Source organism: Macrosteles quadrilineatus, unplaced genomic scaffold, assembly GCF_028750875.1.
Source record: "Macrosteles quadrilineatus isolate MER2022 unplaced genomic scaffold, UCM_ALF_1.0 Scaffold_1__1_contigs__length_201487025, whole genome shotgun sequence".
NCBI lineage: Eukaryota > Metazoa > Arthropoda > Insecta > Hemiptera > Cicadellidae > Macrosteles > Macrosteles quadrilineatus.
The window spans coordinates 38,026,367-38,050,944 of NW_026542594.1; the positions used below are offsets into that span (position 1 = coordinate 38,026,367).

At 33.1% G+C, this 24,578-nt stretch overlaps 1 protein-coding gene across 1 annotated transcript in view; it reads left to right on the forward strand.

Annotated features, from left to right (window-relative positions):
* LOC128982767 (wolframin) overlaps nucleotides 1–24,578 on the forward strand; it is a 166,899-nt gene that overhangs the window by 45,517 nt on the left and 96,804 nt on the right. Inside the window, exon 3 of the mRNA XM_054401727.1 lies at nucleotides 19,991–20,110. Coding sequence (XP_054257702.1) covers nucleotides 19,991–20,110 — 120 coding nt within the window. The remainder of the gene's footprint in view (nucleotides 1–19,990; nucleotides 20,111–24,578) is intronic.

Genomic DNA, 24,578 nt, shown 5'->3' on the forward strand with positions numbered 1-24,578 from the left:
TTTCCTATTGGCAAAATATAAGTTCATATTAATACTAGACTAAGTTAAAGATGTGACTGCAGGCAGAGCAGACGACCACCGTCTGTCAGGCCAGGCGCTGAATTTCAGGAGCAGTGGCGTAACGCGGGCCCGCAGTGCCCGGGGGGGCCCGGGAGCCGCGGAGGCCCGCGAACCGGTGAGCGTGAGTGGGAATTGACGAGCGGAAACTGGCGAGCAGAGAAAGAAGGGCCCTCAAGACGAGTGACCTGAAAATATATAGTTCATTCTTATTGAAATTTATTTTTTATTTATTATTATTATTATTATATAATTTGTAGCCTACTAAAGAAGTAATAAAATTAATATTAAAAATTATATGATATTATTGCTTAATTTTGTTAGGCTTATTCAGTGATAACCAAGGCGTCAAATTTAACGTTTTACACTTCCTATATCTGCAACTGCTACGAAATACGTTAAGTTGGCAAGCGGAGTCATGAACGTTTGATAGAGGTATTAATATTATCATGTTATGTTGGCAGCTCTGCTTTAACTTCTTATCTGCTCTTCGCCCTATCCCGGCCTCTCACGTCAACAACCCCTTACACGAGTCAGTCAGTCAAGCCAAGCCTACCCGACAGGCGTCTGCGCTGCGTTGTTTACGTTGGCCGGTTAATATAATTTGTACTTTCTGTTTTATAGTGGAGTGTACTGAAAGTGAAGTGACTACTGACTACGTTATTTGTTATTAATTGCTTGTTTCTATCATGAAGCCATTCAAACCAAAATATGAACATTTAAGTGGTGCACAGAAGAGGAAACTAAAAGCCCAACAAAAACAGTCGGAGGCAAAGCTGAAAAAAATAAATACCTTTTTTACTCCAAGTACTAGTAGTAGTTTAAGTTCACCTTCAACTTCTACAGTTTTAAATTATCCGGTTGAACAAGATAGTAGTGGCAAAATTGACATTATCGAAAAAGATTATAGTAATTGTGGCGAAAGTTCGTTCAGGGAGGATTCAGGCGATTCACCTTCACCAGAAAGGGACGATAACGTAGACATAGCTACGGATGTCGTGAGTAGTCCTAAATGTAAAACTAATTTAATTAATCCTAATCCTACCGTTCAAGATTCCAGTGATGATAAGGCTAAGATTACTATTGATGAAATATTACAAAACGTAGTTTATGAATATCCAACTAATTACGCAAATTTTCCTTTGGTCTTAGATGACGAAACAAAAAAGTTCGTCATAAGAAACGGCCCTTGCAAACCTCGGGGTCCCTTTCCTAAAGATTCAAAACAAAGTAACAGATCCTTTTCTGAGAAATATTATTTTAAAACCACAAAAACTGGATTGAAAATATCACGAGAATGGCTTTGTTATTCGCCAATAAAAGATTCTGTATACTGTGAAGCCTGCTGGTTGTTTTCGGAAAGAAGAAACTTACAGTCAACAGCATGGATTGATGGTGTACGAGTCTGGCAAGGTCTTTAGAAAAAAATTGAAAAACATGAGTCTAGCTATAGTTATTTGAACGCATGTGTCGTATTCAACCTTTGGAGAAAAAATCAAACTGTTGACGTTAATATGGAATCCAGCGTTAAAAACGAAACCAACAAATGGGTTAAAGTGTTGGATCGAATAGTAAATGTAACGCTTACTTTGGCTGCTTCTAATTTAGCTTTTAGGGGCCATAGAGAAAACATTAGTCAACCGAACAGTGGAAACTTTTTGGCCATAATTGACCTTTTGAGTAAATATGATCCAGTTTTACAAGAAATTGTTACTGGACCTAAGCATAGCAATAAATATATGAGCCCTAACAATGAATGAACATGAGCCCTAACAGAATGAGCTCATACAACTTTTATCAAACAAAGTTGAAAATAGTATTTTAAATTAAATTAAATCCTCACAGTTTTTTCTATAATTATGGACACAACACAAGATGTAACCAAAAAAGACCAACTGAGCCAAGTAATAAGATACGTTTCAATTTCAGAGGATGAAGTTAGAAGACCAATTAGTTTGAATATAAAAGAAAGTTTTTTGGGGTTTAAGGAGGTAATCGACCAAACGGGACAAGGTCTAGCAGAAGATATATTAAAAAGTATTGAAGATAAGGGATTGAAGTTATCAAAATGCTGAGGGCAGGGTTACGACGGGGCGGCAAATATGTCTGGGGTGTACCAAGGGGTAAAATCAAGAATCGAAAATAAACAGAAAACTGCCAAGTACGTGCATTGTGCTGCCCACAATTTGAACTTGGTTTTAAATGATGCCATCTCGAAAATTCAAGAAAACCGAAACTTTTTTGACATAGTCGAACAGCTGTATGTTTTTTTTTTTTTCAGCCAAAGTATAAAAAGGTGGGAAATACTAAGTACCACTACCTATACGTTAAAAAAACTTTGCCCAACACGCTGGTCATCCTGAATCGACTCCTTAAAAGCTTTAAGACATAATTATGTGGACATTATGAAAGCTTTAACAACACTCATATTAAACTCATCTCAATCAAATGAGAAATCACAAGCAATTTCATTAAAAAAACATTTAGAGAGCTTCGAGTTTGTGCTTCAAGTCGTGTTACACACTCTAATCCTTGAGTCAACAAACCTGGTATCAAAGCAACTTCAAAGAGAAGACACGGACCTACAGAAGGCAACCAAGCTATTAAATGACTCAAAAAGTGAACTGGTAAATATTAGAAATAACTATGACGCAGCTGTTGTTACAGCAACAGCAATTGCTCAACAGTGGGGAATTGAGACCAAATTTAAAGACAAGAGACGCCGAAAAGTTAAAAAACATTTCGACGGACTAGCAGAGGATGAACGGCTAACGAATCCTGACCGTTATTTTAAAACAGTTATATATAATGGAACTTTAGATACGGTAATAAACCAAATCACTTCAAGATTTGAGGGGATGGACAAAGTCAGTAGTTTATTTTATTTTCTCACCCCGGAGTATTTAACGTCGTCTACGGACAACAGTTAAATCTGAAATCAACAAAATTAGCTGCTGAATATAAAGATGACTTTACTTCAGATTTTCCTCTCCAAATTCTTAGTTTCGAAGGACTTTGAAAACAGAAATCGTAAAAAAGAAATCTGTAAAAGAAATTTGCGAACTTTTGTTGATTGAGTATTATTCTGTTGCGTGCAGCGTCGCAGACGTGTGCACAGCATACATTTTGTTTTTGACATTACCAGTAACTGTTGCTTCAGCTGAAAGATCGTTTTCTAAGTTGAAGTTGATAAAAAACTATCTAAGAAGTACCATGTGTCAAGAAAGACTGAGTGGACTTAGCATACTAAGTATAGAGAGCGAAACGGCAAGGAATATTGATTTGAAAGAGGTGATAAAAGCATTTGCGTCAAAAAACTCTGTACAAATGAGCAAGTTTAAGTAGTGAAGAAAAACTTGAGCTTGAGACATTTTGTTTGAAATTATTTTGTTAACCTTGTTTTATTCAAGAGTCATTTTGGTATTTAAACACCAAACGAGTTATTTGTAAATGTTGTAAGTTAGCTAATTAAATTTAAGAATTTATTAATTTTGAAAGTACATTGTTAACAACTTTCAATTACCAAATAATAATTTCACATTTTGGTTTTGCCCTAATATTAATTTGTTAAACACAACTTTTTGCTACTCTATATTTAGCCTACTGTTTTTTTTGTTTTTTTTTTTTTAATTTTTTAGGCCTACCTTACAATTCATTAATACTAAAGAATTGTTGTATTACATTGTTTTAATCAAGAGTCATTTTGGTATTCAAGTATATCAATCAAGTTACGGTAATTAAATTGTAAGTCAATCTATTAAAATCCAAGAATTTATCAATTTTTATAGTACAGTATATTGTTAACAATAACAATTTTCTATAAGCAAATAATTACTTTACATTTTGGTTTTCCCTAATATTAATTGTGTTCACTGTTCAGTTAAATACAACATTTTGCTACTCTACTGACTTTGTTTGTTACTTCCTTTTCCTCACAATACATCAATACTAAAGATATATTTGTAATCCTAGGTGAGGTCAATACTTGAAATTCATACAAAGATAAAATAAAAAATGCAATATTTTATTCTGTGCTTAAAGTGTATCATTTTTAAGTTAACCAACTTTAAGTGTATGAGTTAATCATAAAAATTGACGAAAACTAAACGAATAAACAATTTATTATAAAATGTGTATATTAAACTTCAATGATCTAAAACAATCTGATACGGATTTAAAAAATATGTATTTTTATTTATTTTACAACCACCGATATTAATATGGGGGGCCACAAGTTGACCGACAAGATACTTGGCCGTTTGGCCACTAGACCGTCTTTTAAATTAAATAGATAAATACAGAAAACCAGTACGTCGACAAGTTATTTCATCGTCAGTCCAGTTGACCGGCCTGTAAAACTAAATTATTATATACGAGAAACCAACTTGTCGTTAATCGACCCGACCGACATACCACTTGCTTGTCTTTTAGGTGGGGATGTGTTGAGCAGCAGTGCCAGCGGCGCGCGCAGCTGTGGAGGGCGCTGCAGGCGTACCAACTTCTGTATCTTGTAGCGGCGGTTTTTATTCCGACGATTTTCAGCTATCACAATGCAGCGGACTAGTGAGGTTTTTTATTACGTGTAATTGTTTGTTTCTCAATCGATATTTTTTTATATACAGTACAGTGAATATAAATAGGCATATATTAATTTACTTCAATTAAATAAATGTTTTATTTAGCTACTACAATTAAATGATTGAAGAATAACATGAAACCTATTTGTAAAAACTCACTTTAAACATTTCATTACAGCTAAGAAAGTGGTGTCAATAGTATAGTTAAATTAGAATTCTCCGCGAATTCTATAATTGAAACTCACTACTTCATACTTTAAACTCCTTTGCAAATAGCGGTTATTCAACGATTGTAATTACTTAAGCAATGATCGGTATAACAAGCCATGACCCCGATTGAGGAGAATATATCCTGTATATTATAGCATATGGAAACAGAATAAATAAACATTGTTATTATCCTTTTTTTAATAAAGCACAGTTATGGCTGAAAATTTCATTTTAATTTAGACAGTAGGAAACATTGTTAGACCTGTGTTTAAGTCAAAATTGACAATAACCCAAACCTCTCTCTTCAATAATATATCATCTTGATTTTAAGTTAAAGAGCTTTAGAAATTATCGATGAATAACCAAATACTGTAATAAGTAGGCCTAAATATCAGTAAATATATACCTTAACAGTGAAATAATCCACTTTCTATTTTACTCAAACGCGTCATCGTCCCCTCAAGGGCTGGAAGGGCCATAAATCAGGGCATTAGATTTAACAATCCTTCTTTCGTTTTTAAGCGTGTTTTCGAATTGGGCAATTTGGAGTCGTTATAGGACAGATGTCAACTAATTTATACTTGTACGGTTAGATCCAAAAATGATATATGTGCTGTAGCTAGGTCGATAGTCCCATTCGGTTAAAAAAGTATTAAGTCAGTCTTAAAAAAGTCGGCTGTGTATATGAGTTTGACCTAATGGGTTTTTGACTAACAATCCTTAGTCACTAACAAAACCACAAGATCGTGCCACTCATCCTTAACTCATATTTGGGTTAAAATACGCACATAGTGGCGTTCCCATCTTAAATAATAGCTAAACGCATGGTAATTGATAATTGACGAAGTGAACAGTTCCTACGAAAATATATATATTTGCTTAACAATCTATTTTGCTGTCTCAATATGTAGAATTCGCATTAGGTCAAAAGTATAATGTGTTCAAAAGAACGATAGTTCTCTCGACGTATGACTTCAATATTTTTTTTGTTTTGACCTACTTAGTGCTACAATTTTAATTGGCAGATTTTTGGTTAGTACTACTTGATGATTTTTTGGTTGGAATTTAAAACAAGCTATCAACTTTATTAACACAAATTCATGATATTTATAAGAAAATTTGTTTAAAATCGTGATTTGTGCCATACAAAATTAGCATGCGACTAAGTTTTTTTTTATTTTTGGTTAGAGAGGTTTCGCTTGTGGTAAAGTTGTAGCCAATAGTTTTATGCGTAAAATAAGCTATATTTTTATTAATTTTTACAAGCATTGGTTCTGTAGATAGCTTGGGTTGAAGAGGCAGGGCAATTTAGCATTTCGCAACGTTTTAAAAAAACGATATCGTACGCACTCGTATGGACTGATGTTTAATGTACTAAAGAAAAGATCAAAATAAATTTAATATCACCAGTACATTTAAATTATTTATAAAACATCTGTTTGTATTATCAACCAGCTTAAATTGTTTACGACAATTAATAACAAAACTTCATTTCTCTATCAATTAATTTGTACATTGCAAAAATTATGTTTTCACCACACTATGATGTTTTTGACTGTATTACATACATTAATTGGTGGCTGAAAGTTACGTTTTGCTGGCCATGCCAGCTGTCATCGTAATTTGGGGACCGAACAGGTTTTTACAGCCCGGGGCCGCAAAATCAGCTGTCCGCTTACTTACTTAAAACATGAATGCATTTTAAATACACAATAAAATAATGTATGGATAAATACCCCCGCCGCAGCAAACCTGCAGACTAAGCAAATTTCCATTTGACTGACTGGATTTACACTGAAATGTCTACTTAAAAATATAACATTTATTCCCTATTTAAATAGAATTAGTTTAACAAGTAGCCTACTTAGGTTTGCTGCATCAGGGAGGGTAAAACTGTAATTTTTTGTAAAATGTTAATAGTTAGTAAGAAATAAAAACATTTTCCAAATTTGATCAAAATATGTTCATAAACAAGCAAACTACAACAGTTGACTTATTCTCCATAAGAATAACATGGGAATTTTAAATTTACAATTTTTTGGAATTTTCTCCGTGACCATTAGGCGCATAATAACGCTTCAATATACTAAATTATTTGTTTTTTTAAGTTCTACAAAATGGTTTGGAAAGAAATTGCTAAATTTTATGTTTTATGGGTCAAAAATGAGAAAAACCTATTTTTACCCCATAAAACCCCCCGTAAACCCCCGTTCCCATGGTCCGATCATGCTGGATCGCGAACTCGTTCAAATAAACATAGGTTTACACGTTTTTACCAAATTTCATCAAAATCGGATCATTTTTGCTCGAGTTATCGTGCTAACGGACACATATATATATATATATATAAATATAAAAATATATAAATATATAAATATATATATATATATGAATTTGAACGGATTGTGTTTTTGGCCTCTAGGGACCTCAAAACGAAAAAAAAAATCGGTCCCGCGTCCAGGTCTTACCATGAGTACTACGGTAATAGCTTATTCCCTATATGGGAAATTCGCTAAAAACCTTTTTAAAACAAAACGTTTTTAAGCGCACTAAAAAGTAGGAAATAGTTTATAAATATATGGAGAGTATAAATACTTGTAAGATTTTAAACGAAAAAAGTGGGGTGCTTGCAAAATATAATTTACAATTACCTTCACCTATTGAACTAATGTATTATTATCAATTGCATGCACCCCACGTTTTTCGTTTTAAATCTTACAAGTATTTTATACTCTCCACATATGTATTTATAAATTATTTCCTACATCTTAGTGCGTTTAAAAACGTTTTGTTTTAAAAAAAGTTTTTTATTTATAAATTATTTTCTACTTTTTAGTTTTCAATGTGTGTGGATGTTAAATATATTTCAAGCATCTATATCAGATTAAGACAGAGGCATGTGGGAAATCTAAGGTTTATTTGAGTTTATTTTCATATAATTGTGTATTAGATTGAATGTATGGCCTACCTACTAGCTATAAATATATCAATCTATTTAATTTATTGTTTACTTTATAGAATACTAAATAAATAACAATTGACATTATTAACAAACACCTTTCTGCAATCAGATTCTTTATCTTTATTTTGAAATGTTTGTTTGTATAAAGAATCTCTTGGGAGCATAACCTGTACCTCTTAACCTTTGCTCCTCGAACTGTCAAATTTAAGTATTTACAGCTGACTTAAATTAATTGATATATTTACATTCTTTAAAAATGTAAACATGAAAAATTTGGAAGCCCAAATTCAAATTCAAATTCAAATTCAAATAGTTTATTGCCATTAAGTATACATGTCATACAATAGGCCAGGTCAATGGAGATAATATACAATTCAAAGTACAATGTACAGAGTCAAGTGTAAATAGATGAACATGCTATACTAATAAACTAATAATACTGGGTTTTTGTACAAAAGTATTTGAGATGTATTGAAAATGATGATAATAATACTGTTTATAGTTAAGCAAACAAGTTGGGTAAGTGCCTATAACAAAATAATTAAGGCTAAATTGGCAGTGAGATACAGCTTAAAACTAAATAACAATAAATTTTTAAATAAAGTTCACAGAAATAACATTATTATGAAAGACTATTATATCACAGTTCATGAAACTATTATTACATACTTTAGTAACAATACCCTACTTAACAATTAGAATTTTACAGAAAATCATCATGTTTGAAAGATAAAAATTCCTCGATAGAGTAGATAACCTTTCTGTTCAAAAAATCGGCCAATACATTTTTCAGTGACTTAATAGGCAAGTTGCGTACATTTTCAGGGAGGGCATTGAAAAGTTTAAGTTGTAAATATTTATAGCTGCGCTGTGTTGAGGCCAGTCTTAATGATGGTAACTCTAAATTATTCCTTAGTCTGGTGTAATGATTGTGAGTTAATGAGCGAGATGAGAATTGTTCAATATTTGTTTTTACAAAAATTATATTCTGCAAAATGTACACACTTGGTAAAGTAAGAATTTTGTATTCAGGAAAAAAGGTCTTACAACTAACTCTACTTTTTATGCCAGCTAGGATACGGATTGCTTTTTTCTGTTTTTTAAAAACGTTAACTGCCCCGCTACTACTGCCCCACAAAATTACCCCATAAACTAAGTGACAATGAAAGAATGCATAATAAACATTAATTAACATACTTAAACTAACATGATTTTTCAACCTCCTGAGCAGAAACAAAGAGTTACTTAACCTTGCAACAACCATTTCAGTATGACTACGCCAAGATAACTTACAGTCTAATATGATTCCTAGTAGTTTAGCATTTGATACTTCAGATACAAGATTTGTCTGTGAAAAAATAATTGAAACAGTTTTGTCATTGTTTACTGAAAATTTATTTGCCTTAAACCAACTATCGGCTGCTATTTTCATCTCCTCAGTTTTAATTTTTACCTCTTGCAAAGATTTGCTTGAGACTATTAAGGAGGTGTCATCTGCATACAGTACTGATTTTGAAGGAAGATTAGATGGAAGATCATTTATTGCAATTAAAAACAAAAAAGGGCCAAGTACAGAACCCTGGGGTACTCCTGCTGTGACTTCTTTCCACTGAGAGGTTTTATTGTTGGCTGATACCATCTGATATCTATTTCCTAAATATGATTTAAATAGATCTAAAGTTTTATCTTTTACACCATAGTAACTTAACTTATCAATCAACAGGCTATGAGAAACACAATCAAATGCTTTACTTAAATCTACTAAAGTTAACTCTAAAAAGGCGTGTGATTCAAAAGCATTCAGAATGTCATCAACAACTGACTTACAAGCATCGATAGTTGATAAACCGGCTCTGAAGCCAAACTGGGAGTTGCTTAGAAAATTATGATTACTAAAAAAGGCACTTATTTGGTTATAAATACAACACTCAATAACCTTAGCAAATACCGGGACAAGCGCAATCGGTCTGTAATTTGATGGACATGAAGTGTCGCCTTTCTTGTGAATAGGCACAACTTTTGTAAGCTTAAGATTATTTGGAAAAACACCATTTTAGCGAATTTCCCATATAGGGAATAAGCTATTACCGTAGTACTCATGGTAAGACCTGGACGCGGGACCGATTTTTTTTTTCGTTTTGAGGTCCCTAGAGGCCAAAAACACCATCCGTTCAAATTCATATATATATATATATATATATGTGTCCGTCAGCACGATAACTCGAGCAAAAATGATCCGATTTTGATGAAATTTGGTACAAACGTGTAAACCTACGTCTATTCGAACGAGTTCGCGATCCAGCATGATCGGACCATGGGAACGGGTGTTTACGGGGGGTTTTATGGGGTAAAAATAGGTTTTTCCCAATTTTGACCCAAAAAACATAAAATTTAGCAATTAATTTCCAAACCATTTTGTAGAGCTTCAAAAAACAAATAATTTAGTATATTGAAGCGTTATTATGCGCCTAATGGTTACGGAGAAAATTCCAAAAAATTGTAAATTTAAAATTCCCATGTTATTCTTATGGAGAATGAGTAAATGTTGTAGTTTGCTTGTTTACGAACATATTTTGATCAAATTTGGAAAATGTTTTTATTTCTTACTAACTATTAACATTTTACAATAAAAAACAGTTTTACCCTCCCTAATGCAGCAAACCTAAGTACTTGTTAAACTAATTCTATTTAAATCGGGAATAAATGTTATATTTTTAAGTAGACATTTCAGTGTAAATCCAATCAGTCAAATGGAAATTCGCTTAGTCTGCAGGTTTGCTGCGGCGGGGGTATTGTAAAACTAAATTGATAATGAATGTCAGAGGAGGAACAAGAGCATATTTGAGTTTTTTTACAATGTTTGTTGTTAAACCATAACAATCCTTGCTGGTGGAGTTTTTCAGATTATTGATGATTAAGTCAATAATCTGAAAAACTTTGGGCGTAGCCCAAGGGAAATGTGAAAATTAAATGATATAATATTGCATTGTCATCCATTTGTGAGCTATGTTTCAAATTTCAAGTCTCTAGCTCATCAGGAACTTCGTTTGAAATTGATATCAAAATTTGTAGGAAAGCGAGCTAATAAAAACAAGCCCATGGGGCGTAGCCAAAGGGAAATATGAAAATTAAATGATATAATATTGCATTGTCATCCATTTGTGAGCTATGTTTCAAGTTTCAAGTCTCTAACTCATCGGGAAGTTGGTATAAAATTGATTCAAAAATTCCAAAATTTGTACCGGACAAGAAAGCGAGCTAATAAAAACGTTTTAAAATCCATAGCATTACAATAGAATTGTCTTATTGTCACCATTGCCTAGGAACTATTTATTTTTATTTTTGCTGATTCCTCAAATTATTTCTTCACATAACCTTAAAGTTGTAGTTGTGTTGACTATCAGTGTGCATTATTATAGTGGTAAATAGTGTTAAATTGGGGATAGCGTGGTGAAAAATAGCGTTTCTACCACGGACCGAAATGGTTTTGCAGCTCTGTAGCCCGAATGTAATAGTATATTTCGTACCTAGGGCCGAAAATGAGGTTTTGCCGGCTCGAGATAGTTTTTAAGTTTCGAAACGAAGTCGAGAACTTAAATCGATCGAGAGCTGCAAAACCATTTCGGTCCATGGTACGAACGCTATTTTTCACCACACTATACCCTATTACCACTATAATAATACACACTGATAGTCAACACAACTACGACTTTAAGGTTATGTGAAGAAATGATTTAAAGAATCAGCAAAAATAAAAATAAATAGTTGCTAGGCAACGGTGACCATAACACAATTCTATTGCAATGCTATGAATTTTGATTGAGTATTTAAAATGCATTCATGGTTTAAGTAAGTAAGCGGACAGCTGATTTTGCGGCCCCGGACTGTAAAAACCTGCTCGATCCCCAAATTACGATGACAGCTGGCATGGCCAGCAAAACGTAACTTTCAGCCACTAATTAACGTATGTTATACAGCCAAAAACATCATAGTGTGGTGAAAACATTATTTAACATTGCTTAAATGGAGCTGTCAAACCATATGTGAATGTAATTTTATTAGTATAGAATTATTTTAGTTACTTCATTTGTTTATGTTTATGATCTATTATACTGAGTCTGTTCTAATATTTGTGAAATGCTGTAATAATATTTTCCAGGGAATAATTCGTTGTCAAAGAAATCATTCATGGATATAGGGAATAATTAAGATTCTATAATCATTGCTGTATCAAGCTAGACCCTTATCCTGAGTTTTATGAGGTTTATTTTAGTTCATGACTCTTGGTTAGTGGTTTCTCTTTTAGCAAATTTCCCGTAATAGGGAGTAAGCTATTACCGTAGTACTCATGGTATGACTTTTACCCGGGACCGATTTACTTTTTTGTTTTGGTAGTGTATCTGGTTAAATGTGTATCTCATACCACGTTTCCCAAACAGTATGCTTGAGTGCATATATTTAGGACAATAATGTGGTTACATATCTAAATATTTAATAACGTTAGGTAATCATTTGCCTCCAAATTACTAGAGCCTTAAGAACTTGCCTCTCAAAAAGCCGTTGAAAGACTTGAGTTGTCCAAGATTAAAGGTCTGCACTCCGTTATAGCAGTAACATTAGTGGAATTGACAAAATTATAATAAAATACCCCCGCCGCAGCAAACCTGCCGTCTAAGCGAATTTCCATTTGGCTGAATTTATTTTCAATTGATCTATTTAAATAACATTAGGTTTAACGAGTACCTAGGTTTGCTGCTAGAAGGAAACTAATAAAGTGTGTGTTTTAAGAAAAATAATTATTGCTTAGTAGAAAATGAATATATTTGCCAAGTTTGATCAAAAGATATCCATAAACAAGCAAACTACAACATTTTACAATATTCTCCATAAGAATAACATGGGAATTTTAAATTTACAATTTTTTTAGTTTTCTCCGTAACCAATAACCGTACACAAACACTTTGATATACTGAATTGTTTGTTTTTTTAAGCTCTTTAAGAAGGTTTAGAGAAAAATTGGGAAATTTTGTGTTTTGAGGGTCAAAAGTGAGAAAAACCAATTTTTACCCCATAAAACCCTGTTCCCATGGTCCGATCATGCTGGATCGCGAACTCATTCAAGTTTATCCCGCCTTACACCTTCAAACATCAAAATCGGATAAAAATTACTCAAGTTATCGTGTTCACGGACACATGTATATATAAATCTATATATATATATACATATATATATATACATACCGTAGGCTATATAAAAATTTGAACGAATGGTGTTTTTGGCCTCTGGGGACATCAAAATGAAAAAGTAAATCGGTCCCGGGCCTAAGTCTTACCATGAGACCTACGGTAGTAGCTACTTCCCTATAGGGAAATTCGTTAAAATGGAGATATAATGTCAAACTAGTGGCTTGTAGGGACATAAATCCCTAAAAAGCCCAATAATGTATATATGTCAGAATAGATATTCGTACACCATATCTTTTGTAAAAAAACACAGTTTGTTGTTTTTTCTTTGTTTACTTTTGTTGACGTTATTTTCAATAAATAATTTGAATCACTATATAAGTTCATCTTTGCTCAAGACATCAAACATATAACAATTGTTTGTGAATTACTACTGATCTATTAAGGTAGCTTTGGTCTTGTGGTTAATGGTGATACAAAATGCGTCCCTTATTGGAATTTTGGAAATTGTCTTCGTCATAAATGAAAAGGCAAATAAAGGCGTGTTAAGGTAAGCTTAGTTCTTGTTAAAGCCCGCTAAATTATCATCCCGAAACAGCTAATATTTCTAAGTTTATACTCCTTTTGTTAAGGTTTAACAAAATTAGTGTAAAGTAAAGGTATCCCGTTGACCAAACTTAACCCTAGATTTTTCTGATCAACATAAAAATATTAAAATTATTGTAAGTTTATATGGTGGCATTCCTCTTGAAGTTGTTAATATGTCCAATGTTTAATATGTAACTCAATATTAACAATTGGGTTACCGGTATTTATTTGCCAGTTAACTTTGAAATTTACTGAAATCTATAACAAAACCAGGAATAGCGTTGTCTACACAATTAAGTTTTTCTTTATGTCTTAGAATGTTGGAATACAATATTTTCCTGTTCAATTTTTAAATGTATGTAGTTTTAATCTAAACTAGATGTCCGAAAACCAGTGGCCGAAAACTCGGCCAAAAATATGTAGGCCTACAGTTGGAATTTTTTTAGCTAGAAGCGGTTGAGGTATATTTATTTGATTATCTTTGAGTTTGAGGATGAACCTTTTTGTCTGTAGTGATCGTGATCACGTGTTCAATGTTCACATGTAATTTTTTGAGGTTAAATCAAAACAGACAAACTGGCATGTTGTCAATTAGGGACAATGTTGTATTACTTACGAAAGAAATTCAATTATTAAGATCAAATACATTAATTTAGCATACCGTACGTCATTGTCTGATTTATTAGAAAAAAATCAGTATTTTTTTGGTTACTGCATTTTATAAGCCAAACTCGAATCTTGCTTCCTTGGCCTATCGTACAACGTTTTCCTGTTTGGTACCTGGTAAACTTATCAGATTGCATAAGTGAATTATAAACAACTAGGTGAAACCCGTCGAAATCGACGGTTACTTTCAAGGCTTACGTTAATTCATCTAACTGCGATAAATTGGGTAAAATATACATATTTTGAACATTTAGCAATAAGTGTAAAAACAATAATGACATTAATTGCGTTAGTTGCCAAATTTGGTTGATCATTCAATGAATAAAATATTCCCCATACCGTACGTCATCGGAGTTATTATTAGTATGTTATATGGTATATCTTCCTTTGGAAGAACGTTTAAATAGTATTAAAATCGTATTGATGGATCTTTTGTAGTTAAACACTTTCGTGATTTCATCAGTGTAATATGATTTTATTTCTAAAGAAAACTTTTTTTGGGAAGACATATTCTAACTTCAAAGGGAGGTATATCCGTTACAGCGTAAGTTTGATTTTTCCTTCGTCACGTCGCTACAGTTCATATTGTACTTCTGTGCCAATGAATGAACCCTCTAGCATAGTTTTGAGAAATTATTGATTGTGGGGTTACTGTTAAAGCTGGAATTCCTTGACATGGGGGGTGTCAGTTAGTTGTCTCAGCCTTATAAATAACATAAAGTTGTCAATATAATCTCTCTACGGAATGTTTAATGTAGTGGAATACTTGAAGTGAAGTTGGCTTTTATTCTTGTACTGTTAGGGGCCTCCTCGTTTATATTGTCGTGTGGCTTCATAGGCAACAAATAATGCAAATGACATAGCAATGGGACATTTCCAAAAAGCAAAAATACTGTAAATTGGCTGTTACGTATATATTGACGTTTACATATGGTTAATCAACGTATCTTATAAAGAATAATGTGATCTAGTTTAAAAGGAATATGACCTTTCTGTCATGACAGTAGCTGCATAAAACGTATTTTTTCTCCGTACCATCTTTTACAGCCAAAATGTCGTGTTATTTTCAATAACGTTACCAAACCGTGCCAAAGTCCGTAATATAGGCAGGTGCAAATAATTTGTCAAGATGGGTACCATTTTAGACAAAGTTTCTATGTTTGGATTTTATTAGACACGATAAGAGCAGATATTTCTTCATAAATATTTCATATGTGTTGAATAATATGATAAAATGTAGGCAAAAGTGGTGAAAAAGGCAGACACCAACCCATACAATAGATATAAGATAGTCCAATAAGAAATAATTTAAGAATTGCTGTGATAAAAGGATTTTCCACTGCTTACGTAATGGAACGTTATATTGCAAAACATGACATGATAAAGAAGAAAATCAATTTTACAATCAGAAAATAACATTAACATTGCAAATACTTATTTGGTAGAATTCAGTAACTCCCAATAAATGTGTGTTTTTTGAAATACAATTTAAAAATGAACAGCTGTTTCATTAAAAAGTATTATTCACATGGCCAAAATGTAAACAACTCTGTAAAGGGATCTTTAAAGGCTTCTGGGGCAGAGTCCTAAGGGATTTTGATTAGTTTTTCTTTTGATAACTCATCTACAGACCAAGACCTTTCTTTGGACACCTCTACCAAGTTTCTACGCCCAGCCGTTCTCTCAAATAAGTGGGGACAATTAAATATTTGGATTCCCCCATGTTAATCTTATGGGAGAAACTCCAACTTTGATGGCCTGTGGGGCAAAGCCCGAGGATTTTTATTACAGGAATTGGTGAAAGGGGGCGTCTACACAAAAAATACCTTATTTTGACACGTCGTTTGTAAAAATCGGTCCATTATTAACGGAGGAGTAGTGTTTTGTAGAAATCGCCTTCACGTATTATATATAAGGATAAAATTTAGCCGTTAGTTAATTATAATTGAAATGGGTCAAAACTGAAAACGTAAGTCTATAACGGTTTATCTCGTTATCTCGAGAGTATAAAATTCTGACCCCTAAATTTAAACCCTTAAAAGGTGGATATTTCTAAACGAAACGTAAATCGTCATTATGTACCAACAGTTTATCATGTGTATCCCACTCACAGCAACTACATTATTCTATTAATATATTTATCAACATTAATTTTGCAACAAGATACAATATTGTAATATTTGCTCATGTTAAATTATTATTTTCTAAGTAACCACTTATCTTGAAGACAATAATCGAATAACAATTTACTCATTAGTTGATTTGGAATTAGGAATCACGTCTCTATTTTACAGTAAATATCCTCGAATGACCAAGTATTTTATTAAAGTAGAGTAAGTATGTTTAACTATTTAAAATTAAATGAATACGGGGTGTTAGCCCACCCTACAGATGCCCGTGACAGACAGGAAGACAGACATTGAGATAAAACATTAAAAGCTTTTTAACGTACAGTATAGATAAATTTATTTTCTAAAATGGGTCTATTTTATCTTAACATACATACAAAATTTCATGAAGATCGGTTGCATAAATCAAAGATAAAAAAGTTGATGTAAAAGATACAAAATGGTGAATACCTTGTTAAGAAAGTGATTTTGGGAAAAATGTTTTTCTTGATTTTCTCTTTATTTTGATCCAAGAAATCAGTACGTAAATTATGTCCCCAGCCTTTTTGAACACCGTGTATATATGATTTGAACGAATTGTGTTTTTGGACTTAAAAAATTGGGACTTAAAAATTAAAAAGTAAATCGGTCCCGACCCTAGGTCTTACCGTGCCACCTACGGCGAAATTCGCTAAAACCCCGAAAGAAATTGTTATTTGACTCAATGCATATAAGCTAATCTCCACTTCCGATGCAGATAATGATACAATAGCAGAGGAATGCGCGAGACAAAGAACAAGGCCACGGCACGGTTGCCATAGAAACGACGAAACTATCCATTAGAATTGCGCGCCAACATCAACTAAACGGTCTAAGCACGCCAAACTGTATAAACACGCCGCGTGTGTAGTGCTCAACGGAGCTGGTACTTTCAGTTGGCAATACTGGCTTCTAGCCTCGAGCGACGTGGTTCGACCATGAGAAGCGCATCAAACTCCTGGGTAATCCCGGTTAGCTCCTCCCACTCTGTCCCCTATCCCCACCTAAAAGACGAGCAAGTTGTAAGTCGGCCGGGTCGATTGCCGAGCAGTTTGTTTCTCGCATATAATAATTTAGTTTTACAGGCCGGTCAACTGGACTGACGACGAAATAACTTGTCGACGTACTGGTTTTCAGTATTTATCTATTTATTTAAAAAAGACGGTCTAGTGGCCAGACGACCAAGTATCTTGTCGGTCTACTGGTAGGCTCCCATTAATATAGGTAATGATGTAGTGATGTAACTTTATCATCAAAACCATGACTGACTGAAATACTTAACAGGCCCTTTAATGAAGCATTAAACATATTGTTTTCACTACTCTATTTATGACGGTAATAGTTTGATGATCGTATCGGTGGTCCAAAAATAACTTTGGAGGGGAGGGGAGGACGTTTGATTGTGTTGTACCGGTGGTCTAAAAATAACTCGAGGGAGGGGGGCCCGAAACATATGTTTGCAGGGGGGCCCGAAAAAATCTGTTACGCCACTGTTAAGGAGTCTCAACGTTTTAGAGCAAAATAATTAACTTTCATTCTCATTTTAAGCTATTATGCATATTAATGATTAAATATTGCAGTATTGATTTCATGTGGGGATGATTAAATAAATAGGCCTATTTGAAATAAAAGTTTTATTTAGGCCTAACTTACACATATTTAAAAAATAAGATGTAACTTACATTTTGTAAATTTAAACATTTCATATTTTGTTACAGTACATTCAGTCTCTAAATTGCAAAAACTTGTAGCAGCTTGGTTCTACAATATCACATCCTGTTGTAATCATAAAATGTCTACAAGATCAAATCATGTTTTAGTAGTAAAATGTCTACAAGATCACTTGCTGTTTTAGTTGTAAAATGTCGACAAGATCACTTCCTGTTGTAGTCGTAAAATGTCTAGAAGATCACTTCCTGTTTTACTCGTAAAATGTATGGTATCCCCATTTATCAATATCTGGGTCATTTAAAATTTTAACAACGTCCTTAAACGGCACTTTGATATCGACATCTTCTTTATTTGGCCATACGAATATGTTATGCTGTTTCAGGGTAAGAAACTTTACTTTTGAGGTTTTACTCTGGTTGTTAGTTGATAAAACATGACCAACAAAATACTTTAATTCTCCCGATTCATATGGATACGGGACAGACCCATTGCCCCGGACGGAGATCCTGAACATTCAAACTTGTGTTGCCCGATTTAAAACTATTGATATTAAAAACCTCTTTCATTCTGTAAACAGTGTCTGCACTTTCTGCCTCCACACATGTGGACAGCTTCTGTTTATTTTTTTCTTTGGTGTCACTGATTTCAACTTTGGCTTCTTGTTTATCTGTGTTTTTCCTTGAGACCTTTTTCTCTCTTTCTGTAATTTTCTCTTTTTTAATTTTAATCTTGTTTTCTCTAATTCTCTTCTTTTCTTCTTTAACTTTTTCTTGTTTGCTTTTTTCTTCCTCTATCTTGTTTTTATAGTCTCTCCAAAAAGGTGAGGTAAGGACTGCAGGGATCTTGACTGTTTTTTTTCTTAAGGGCCTTTTTTTTGTTCTCACTGGGCCAAAACAAAGTTCTTTTGAAGGGTGACGGGACATTAACAGGAACATTGAAAGTGTAATCAGTCGAAGAACTTGGAATTTCAGAATAGAAGGGTGTGTAGAACTGGCTTGAGTTGTTGAGGAAGACGGTTTAGATAAAGATGACGTAGATGGGGATTTGTTGACCATGTCTGCATTTTCAGGCATTGGTTTTTAGAATTTTATTAATTTAACTATTAATTTATTATTAATTATTATAAATTATTAATTTTAAAATTTGCAAAATTTTTTTATTTCTTACTAGACTATCCTACATTTATTCAAGCGAGTTTGCCAACCACTGATCAGACTATGGGAACGGGGGTTTTATGGGGTAAAAATAGGGTTTTCCCATTTTTACCCTAAAAACACAAAATTTCACAATTTCGATCCAAACCATTTTGTAGAGCTTAAAAAAACAAATAATTTAGTATATTGAACCGTTATTATGCTCCTAATGGTTACGGAGAAAATTCCAAACAATTTTCAATTTAAAATTCCCATGTTATTTTTATGGAGAATAAGTCAACTGTTGCAGTTTGCTTGTTTATGAACGTATTTTGATCAAATTTAGAAAATACATTCATTTCTTACAAACTACCGTATTAACATTTTACAACAAAAAACACTTTTTCACCCTACCTGTTGCAGCAAACCTAAGTACTCGTTAAACTAATTCTATGTAGCCTAAACAGGGAATGATTATTATTTTGAAGGAGAAACTTTAGTGTAAATCCAATCAGGTAAAATGGAAAATTTGCTCAGTCTGCAGGTTTGCTGCGACGGGGATAGCAAACTGAGGTTTTGGGTGGACCCCCAGAGAATATAGTAACCCCCCCCCCCCCCCACCGTCTCATGGGAACTCATCCTGGACTTTCCAAAGATTTTTTTTACAGAATGTTCAATTTTTTCTGTCTGCTATCTGTTCTTATTTCTGTTAGATTAGTAACCTTTTGCCACTGTGGAAATTATATAATGTAATGAAATATACTCTAAATTGATAGACCTAACTGTGCTTTACAGATCTAGATGTGGACCAAGAAGAGAATGCTAGGCTGGGTGTTTACTGGCTGATCAAGGCATCAGAGCAGGGACATGAGGAGGCAACCCAACTACTCAGTCACTGCTTGGAGACAGGACAAGGTTTGTTTATTATCACTTTTCAGTAACAGAAATTTTACTAAGGGTCCATTTACGCTCAATGTTGCTCTAACTAGAATTTTATTATTTATATGATAAGTTTAGCAAATTTCCCATAGGAATAAGCTTGCCTTAGCATGGGCGTACCCAGAGAGGGGCAGGGGGGCGACTACCCCCCCCCCCCTAGAAGCCAGGATAAGGTATAAAAAATTGAGATCCAAGTAAAATGTTAATCGTATGAGAAAGATAAAAGATGATTAAGGTTTTTATGACATTTAATAAACAGACCAATTTCTTTCAATATGTAAAAACCAACAACTTTGTGTACTTTAATGAATTAATATAAACCTATTTTTTGTGACCTTATTTTGTTTTCATTTGCCTTTAACATTAATGTAACGAACTAAATTGCTCTTATCTCTTATGGCATAAGTTATCAGGCATTCTTCAAAATTATTTACCATATAATTCGGGTGTTATAAATGGATGTGAAAAGTTGGCATGGGCACAAACATACAGTTATATGTGTATTGTACAGCTAAGCAACCTGACCTGACGCCATTGACAGACATAAAGCCGCTTTATAAACTAAGACTTTATAAATGCTGGATTATCGAGCTAGGTTTGTTATATTAATGTCTCAAAATAGTGTAAACGCTAATTTCAGCATATTGTTTTATTTTTATTTTACATATAGTCGGTAATTAAACGTTGTTAATCAATTTCGGTTGAAGTTAATCAATCGCTGAAGTTAACAATCTGATAAAAAAAGCTTTGGTGTGTGCCGACATCCCAGCCCAACTGAAACCCACAGGTCTTGACCGAAATGATGGGAAGCGGCCAGATGGAGCCACAATCATCCCCTGGAGCAAGGGCCAATGTCTAATCTGGGATTTAACTTGCTCTGATACTCACGCAGTAAGTTATATAAATCAAACAAAAAAGCAAACCGGAGCAGCAGCTGAAATGGCCACCCAGAGAAAACATACAAAATACTCAAATATTACGTCAAAAAGGATACCAGTTAATCGTCCTGGGTGTGGAAACTGCTGGGCCATGGTGCAAGGAAGGCAAGAACTGGGTAAATGAAATAGGGCGCAAGCTAATTGAAAAAAACAGGTGACTATAAAGCGAGGAGCTACCTAGTTCAACGAATTGCCATGGCCATACAAAAAGGAAATGTCGCCAGCATCATTGGTTCCTCACTAGCAGACGACGACCTATCTTCAATATTTTATCTATAAAATTATTGTAAAAATTGGTATATTAATAAAATGTTTCTTCTCTGAATTTCGGTTGTATTTATTAGCCACCTGCAGATCTCTGATGAACACTAAAATTGTTTTAAAGTTCCCGGATCCCCCTCCAGACTGGGGGTATTCCATACCCCCAAACCCCCCGTGACCCCTGTTTCAAGTACGCTCTTGCCCCCCCCCCCTAATTTTGATCCTGGGTATGCCCTTGGAGGTAGTCACAGCTACCTCCGGGAATGATTTGCTTTTTTTGTTTCCAGAGGCCAAACATTCCATCTTTTCAAATTCATATATACAATATATATATTTGTCCGTTGGCACTGAAACATGACTGAGTGCCCAGACCCCAGAGCTGGGTACTTGGAACTTTAAAACAGTTTTAGTGTTCATCAGATATCTGCAGGTGGCTAATAAATACAACCAAAATTGATTAACAAACCAACTATATGTAAAATCATGAACGGAATGCCCATGACAATAGAAAAAACATTTAAATTAGTATGATATACTGAAATAAAATAGCTATGACTGACTAGTATTATATAATCTCTTTATAGATTTCACAAGTTCTGACTTTTTTAAACTAGGGCCCAGTTGGTTATTTGAATTCCAAAATCTATTTCTATAGTAGGTATATAATTCAGTTTTACAAATCTTTGTACAACTAGGCCTAAATCTAGAGTTATACTGGACCGAGTTTATTAATTAATGGGTCGTTGGAAAGCTTAATTCGTGTAGATTTGCAAATAATTATGAAAGTTTGTTTTTGTTATGATTTATATAGAAAAAATTCAAAAAACATGTTTTCCATAAGAAATACATTGAAAACGGTGTTTTTCACACCTTTTATTTGGGTGAGACGTTTGGCAGCCTTTTTTAGTGTTTCCAAGAAGTGTATGGTATCAATTTGTAGGAAATTATATTCTCTTTCAGAATATCACCTTCCACTTTAGTCGATTTCCTCATCATTTAAAAGTTATTTGCAAAAAAGGTAAGCAACCTCCGAATTTATAGTAATGAGAAAATACAGAGTTAGGGATATTTTTGTTAAATTTTGTACAACTAAATCTAGTCTTCTACTGGACCGATTTTGTTAACTAATGGATCATTAGAAAGCCCAACTCATGTAGATTTGCAAATAATTATGAAAGTGTGATTTTATTAAATCTTTGTAGTAAAAAAGTAAAAATAACAAAAATACATTAAAAACTGCTTTTTCAAGTTTCTATTTGTAGCCAGCTTTTGGCTGCCTTTACTAAGTATTTTCAAGAAATGCATAGTAGTTATTTGTAGTAAATTTTATTCTCTTTCAGAATATCACATCCACTTTGGTCGATTTCCCCTCCATTTAAAAGATATTGGCAATAATCTTTGTAAAACTAAATCTAGACTTCTACCGGACCGATTTTGTTACTTAATGGGTCGTTGGAAAGCCTAATTCGTGTAGATTTGCAAATAATTATGAAAAATAGATTTTATTACATATTTGAGGTAAAACGATAAAAATAAACAATATTACTTTTAAAACGCCTTTTTTCCAACTTTATATTTCCAAGTTTATATTTGTAGCCAACTTTAGGCTTCCTTTATTGAGTATTTTCCAGAAATACATGATAGTAATTTGTAGGAAATGTTATTCTCTTTCAGAATATTACCTTCCACTTTGGACAATTTCCTCACCATGTCAAAGTTATGTGCAAAAACGTTAAGCAACTTCCCAATTTATAATGGTGAGAAAATACTGAACTAAAGATTTTGTACAATTAAATCTACAGTTCTACTGAACCGATTTTATTCATTAATAGGTCATTGGAAAGCCTAATTCATGTAGATTTGCAAATAATTATGTAAGTTTGATTTTTTTTAGATTTACTAGGTGAAACCCGTCAAAGTCTGACAGTTCCTGTTGAGGTTGAAAGCAAGACCGTTTGACTATAAATCGATGATAAAGAACTCCATTTTTTTTATTGGGTTGTTCGTGATTTAGCAGTGTGCTTTAGGTACGTCAGATCTTAATAATCAATAATTCAAATGGAAGCTGGTATTTTACTGAAGGTTCTTAGGTCAAAACAAATAGAATAGTGTAATTAGAATTGAGTAAATATATCTAAAACTAAATTCCATTCTAAGATTTAATTAAATTTATGTTTTCTGATTGAGCGATTCAGGACTCTTTAACTTAACTGATTAAAACTATCAATATCTCAAGTGAACGCCTTTGAAGTATTTGAAGACCAAGACATATAAAATAACCTAAATAAAAATTGAGTTATGTATCATTGATTGCAGATAAGTACCTAAACGATTATAATTATTGTTGATTCGTGATTCAGCAGTGTGTTTTAGGTAGGATTATTAAGATTGGAATCTTAATAATCAATAGCTCAAATGAAAGCTGGTATTTAACTAAAGGTTTTTAGACCAAAACATATAGGGTAATGTAATTAATTAGAACTGCTGGAATACATATTTAATTGAAGTAAAAAATCAAAAAAATCTTATTTATATTTTTTCTTGAGTAATACATTAGATAAATTAATAATGATGCTTGATGACAAATATATACTTGCATAGTTTTATTTTAAGACCAAAATTATGAAAATCAGGCTGTGAGAAAAGCCAAATGAACTAAAAAAAAAAACAAATTTAATTTCCATAAGAAATGTACAGGGGCGCATTTTGTGCATAACTCAATATAGGCTATACGTCAAAATGAATGCCGATGATTGATGGCAAATCCGTGGTGCGTCCATACCTTTAGTTTAAGGCCAAAATTATGAAAATCGGTCGGGTAGAAGACCTTTAACCCGACTCAGAAAAGAAAAACCAATTAATTTTATAGATGGCAATAATTGGTTTACCAGTATGCATAATCTAAACATACGAAACATGTGTTAACAATTTAACAGCTTATTGTTATATTGTTATTTAATTGATTTTTCTTTGATTAAATATTGTTGTTAACAATTTGCATTTGTGTTTAAAGCGAGTTCCTTATATTAAGTATGCGATTCTAATGTTATGTGCTTAATCTGTACCATTAATATTAGTGAGTAAAGTGGTTTATGGATTTCACAACCATTATTTTACTACAGACCGTTGTATTTAACCACAACGGGCTCTGTTGCTAGTAAATAAATAAATCAGTTAATAAGTACAACATAATGAATATCTAAACATTTCTGACATTTGAAACAAGAAATGTAAGAAGTTACATT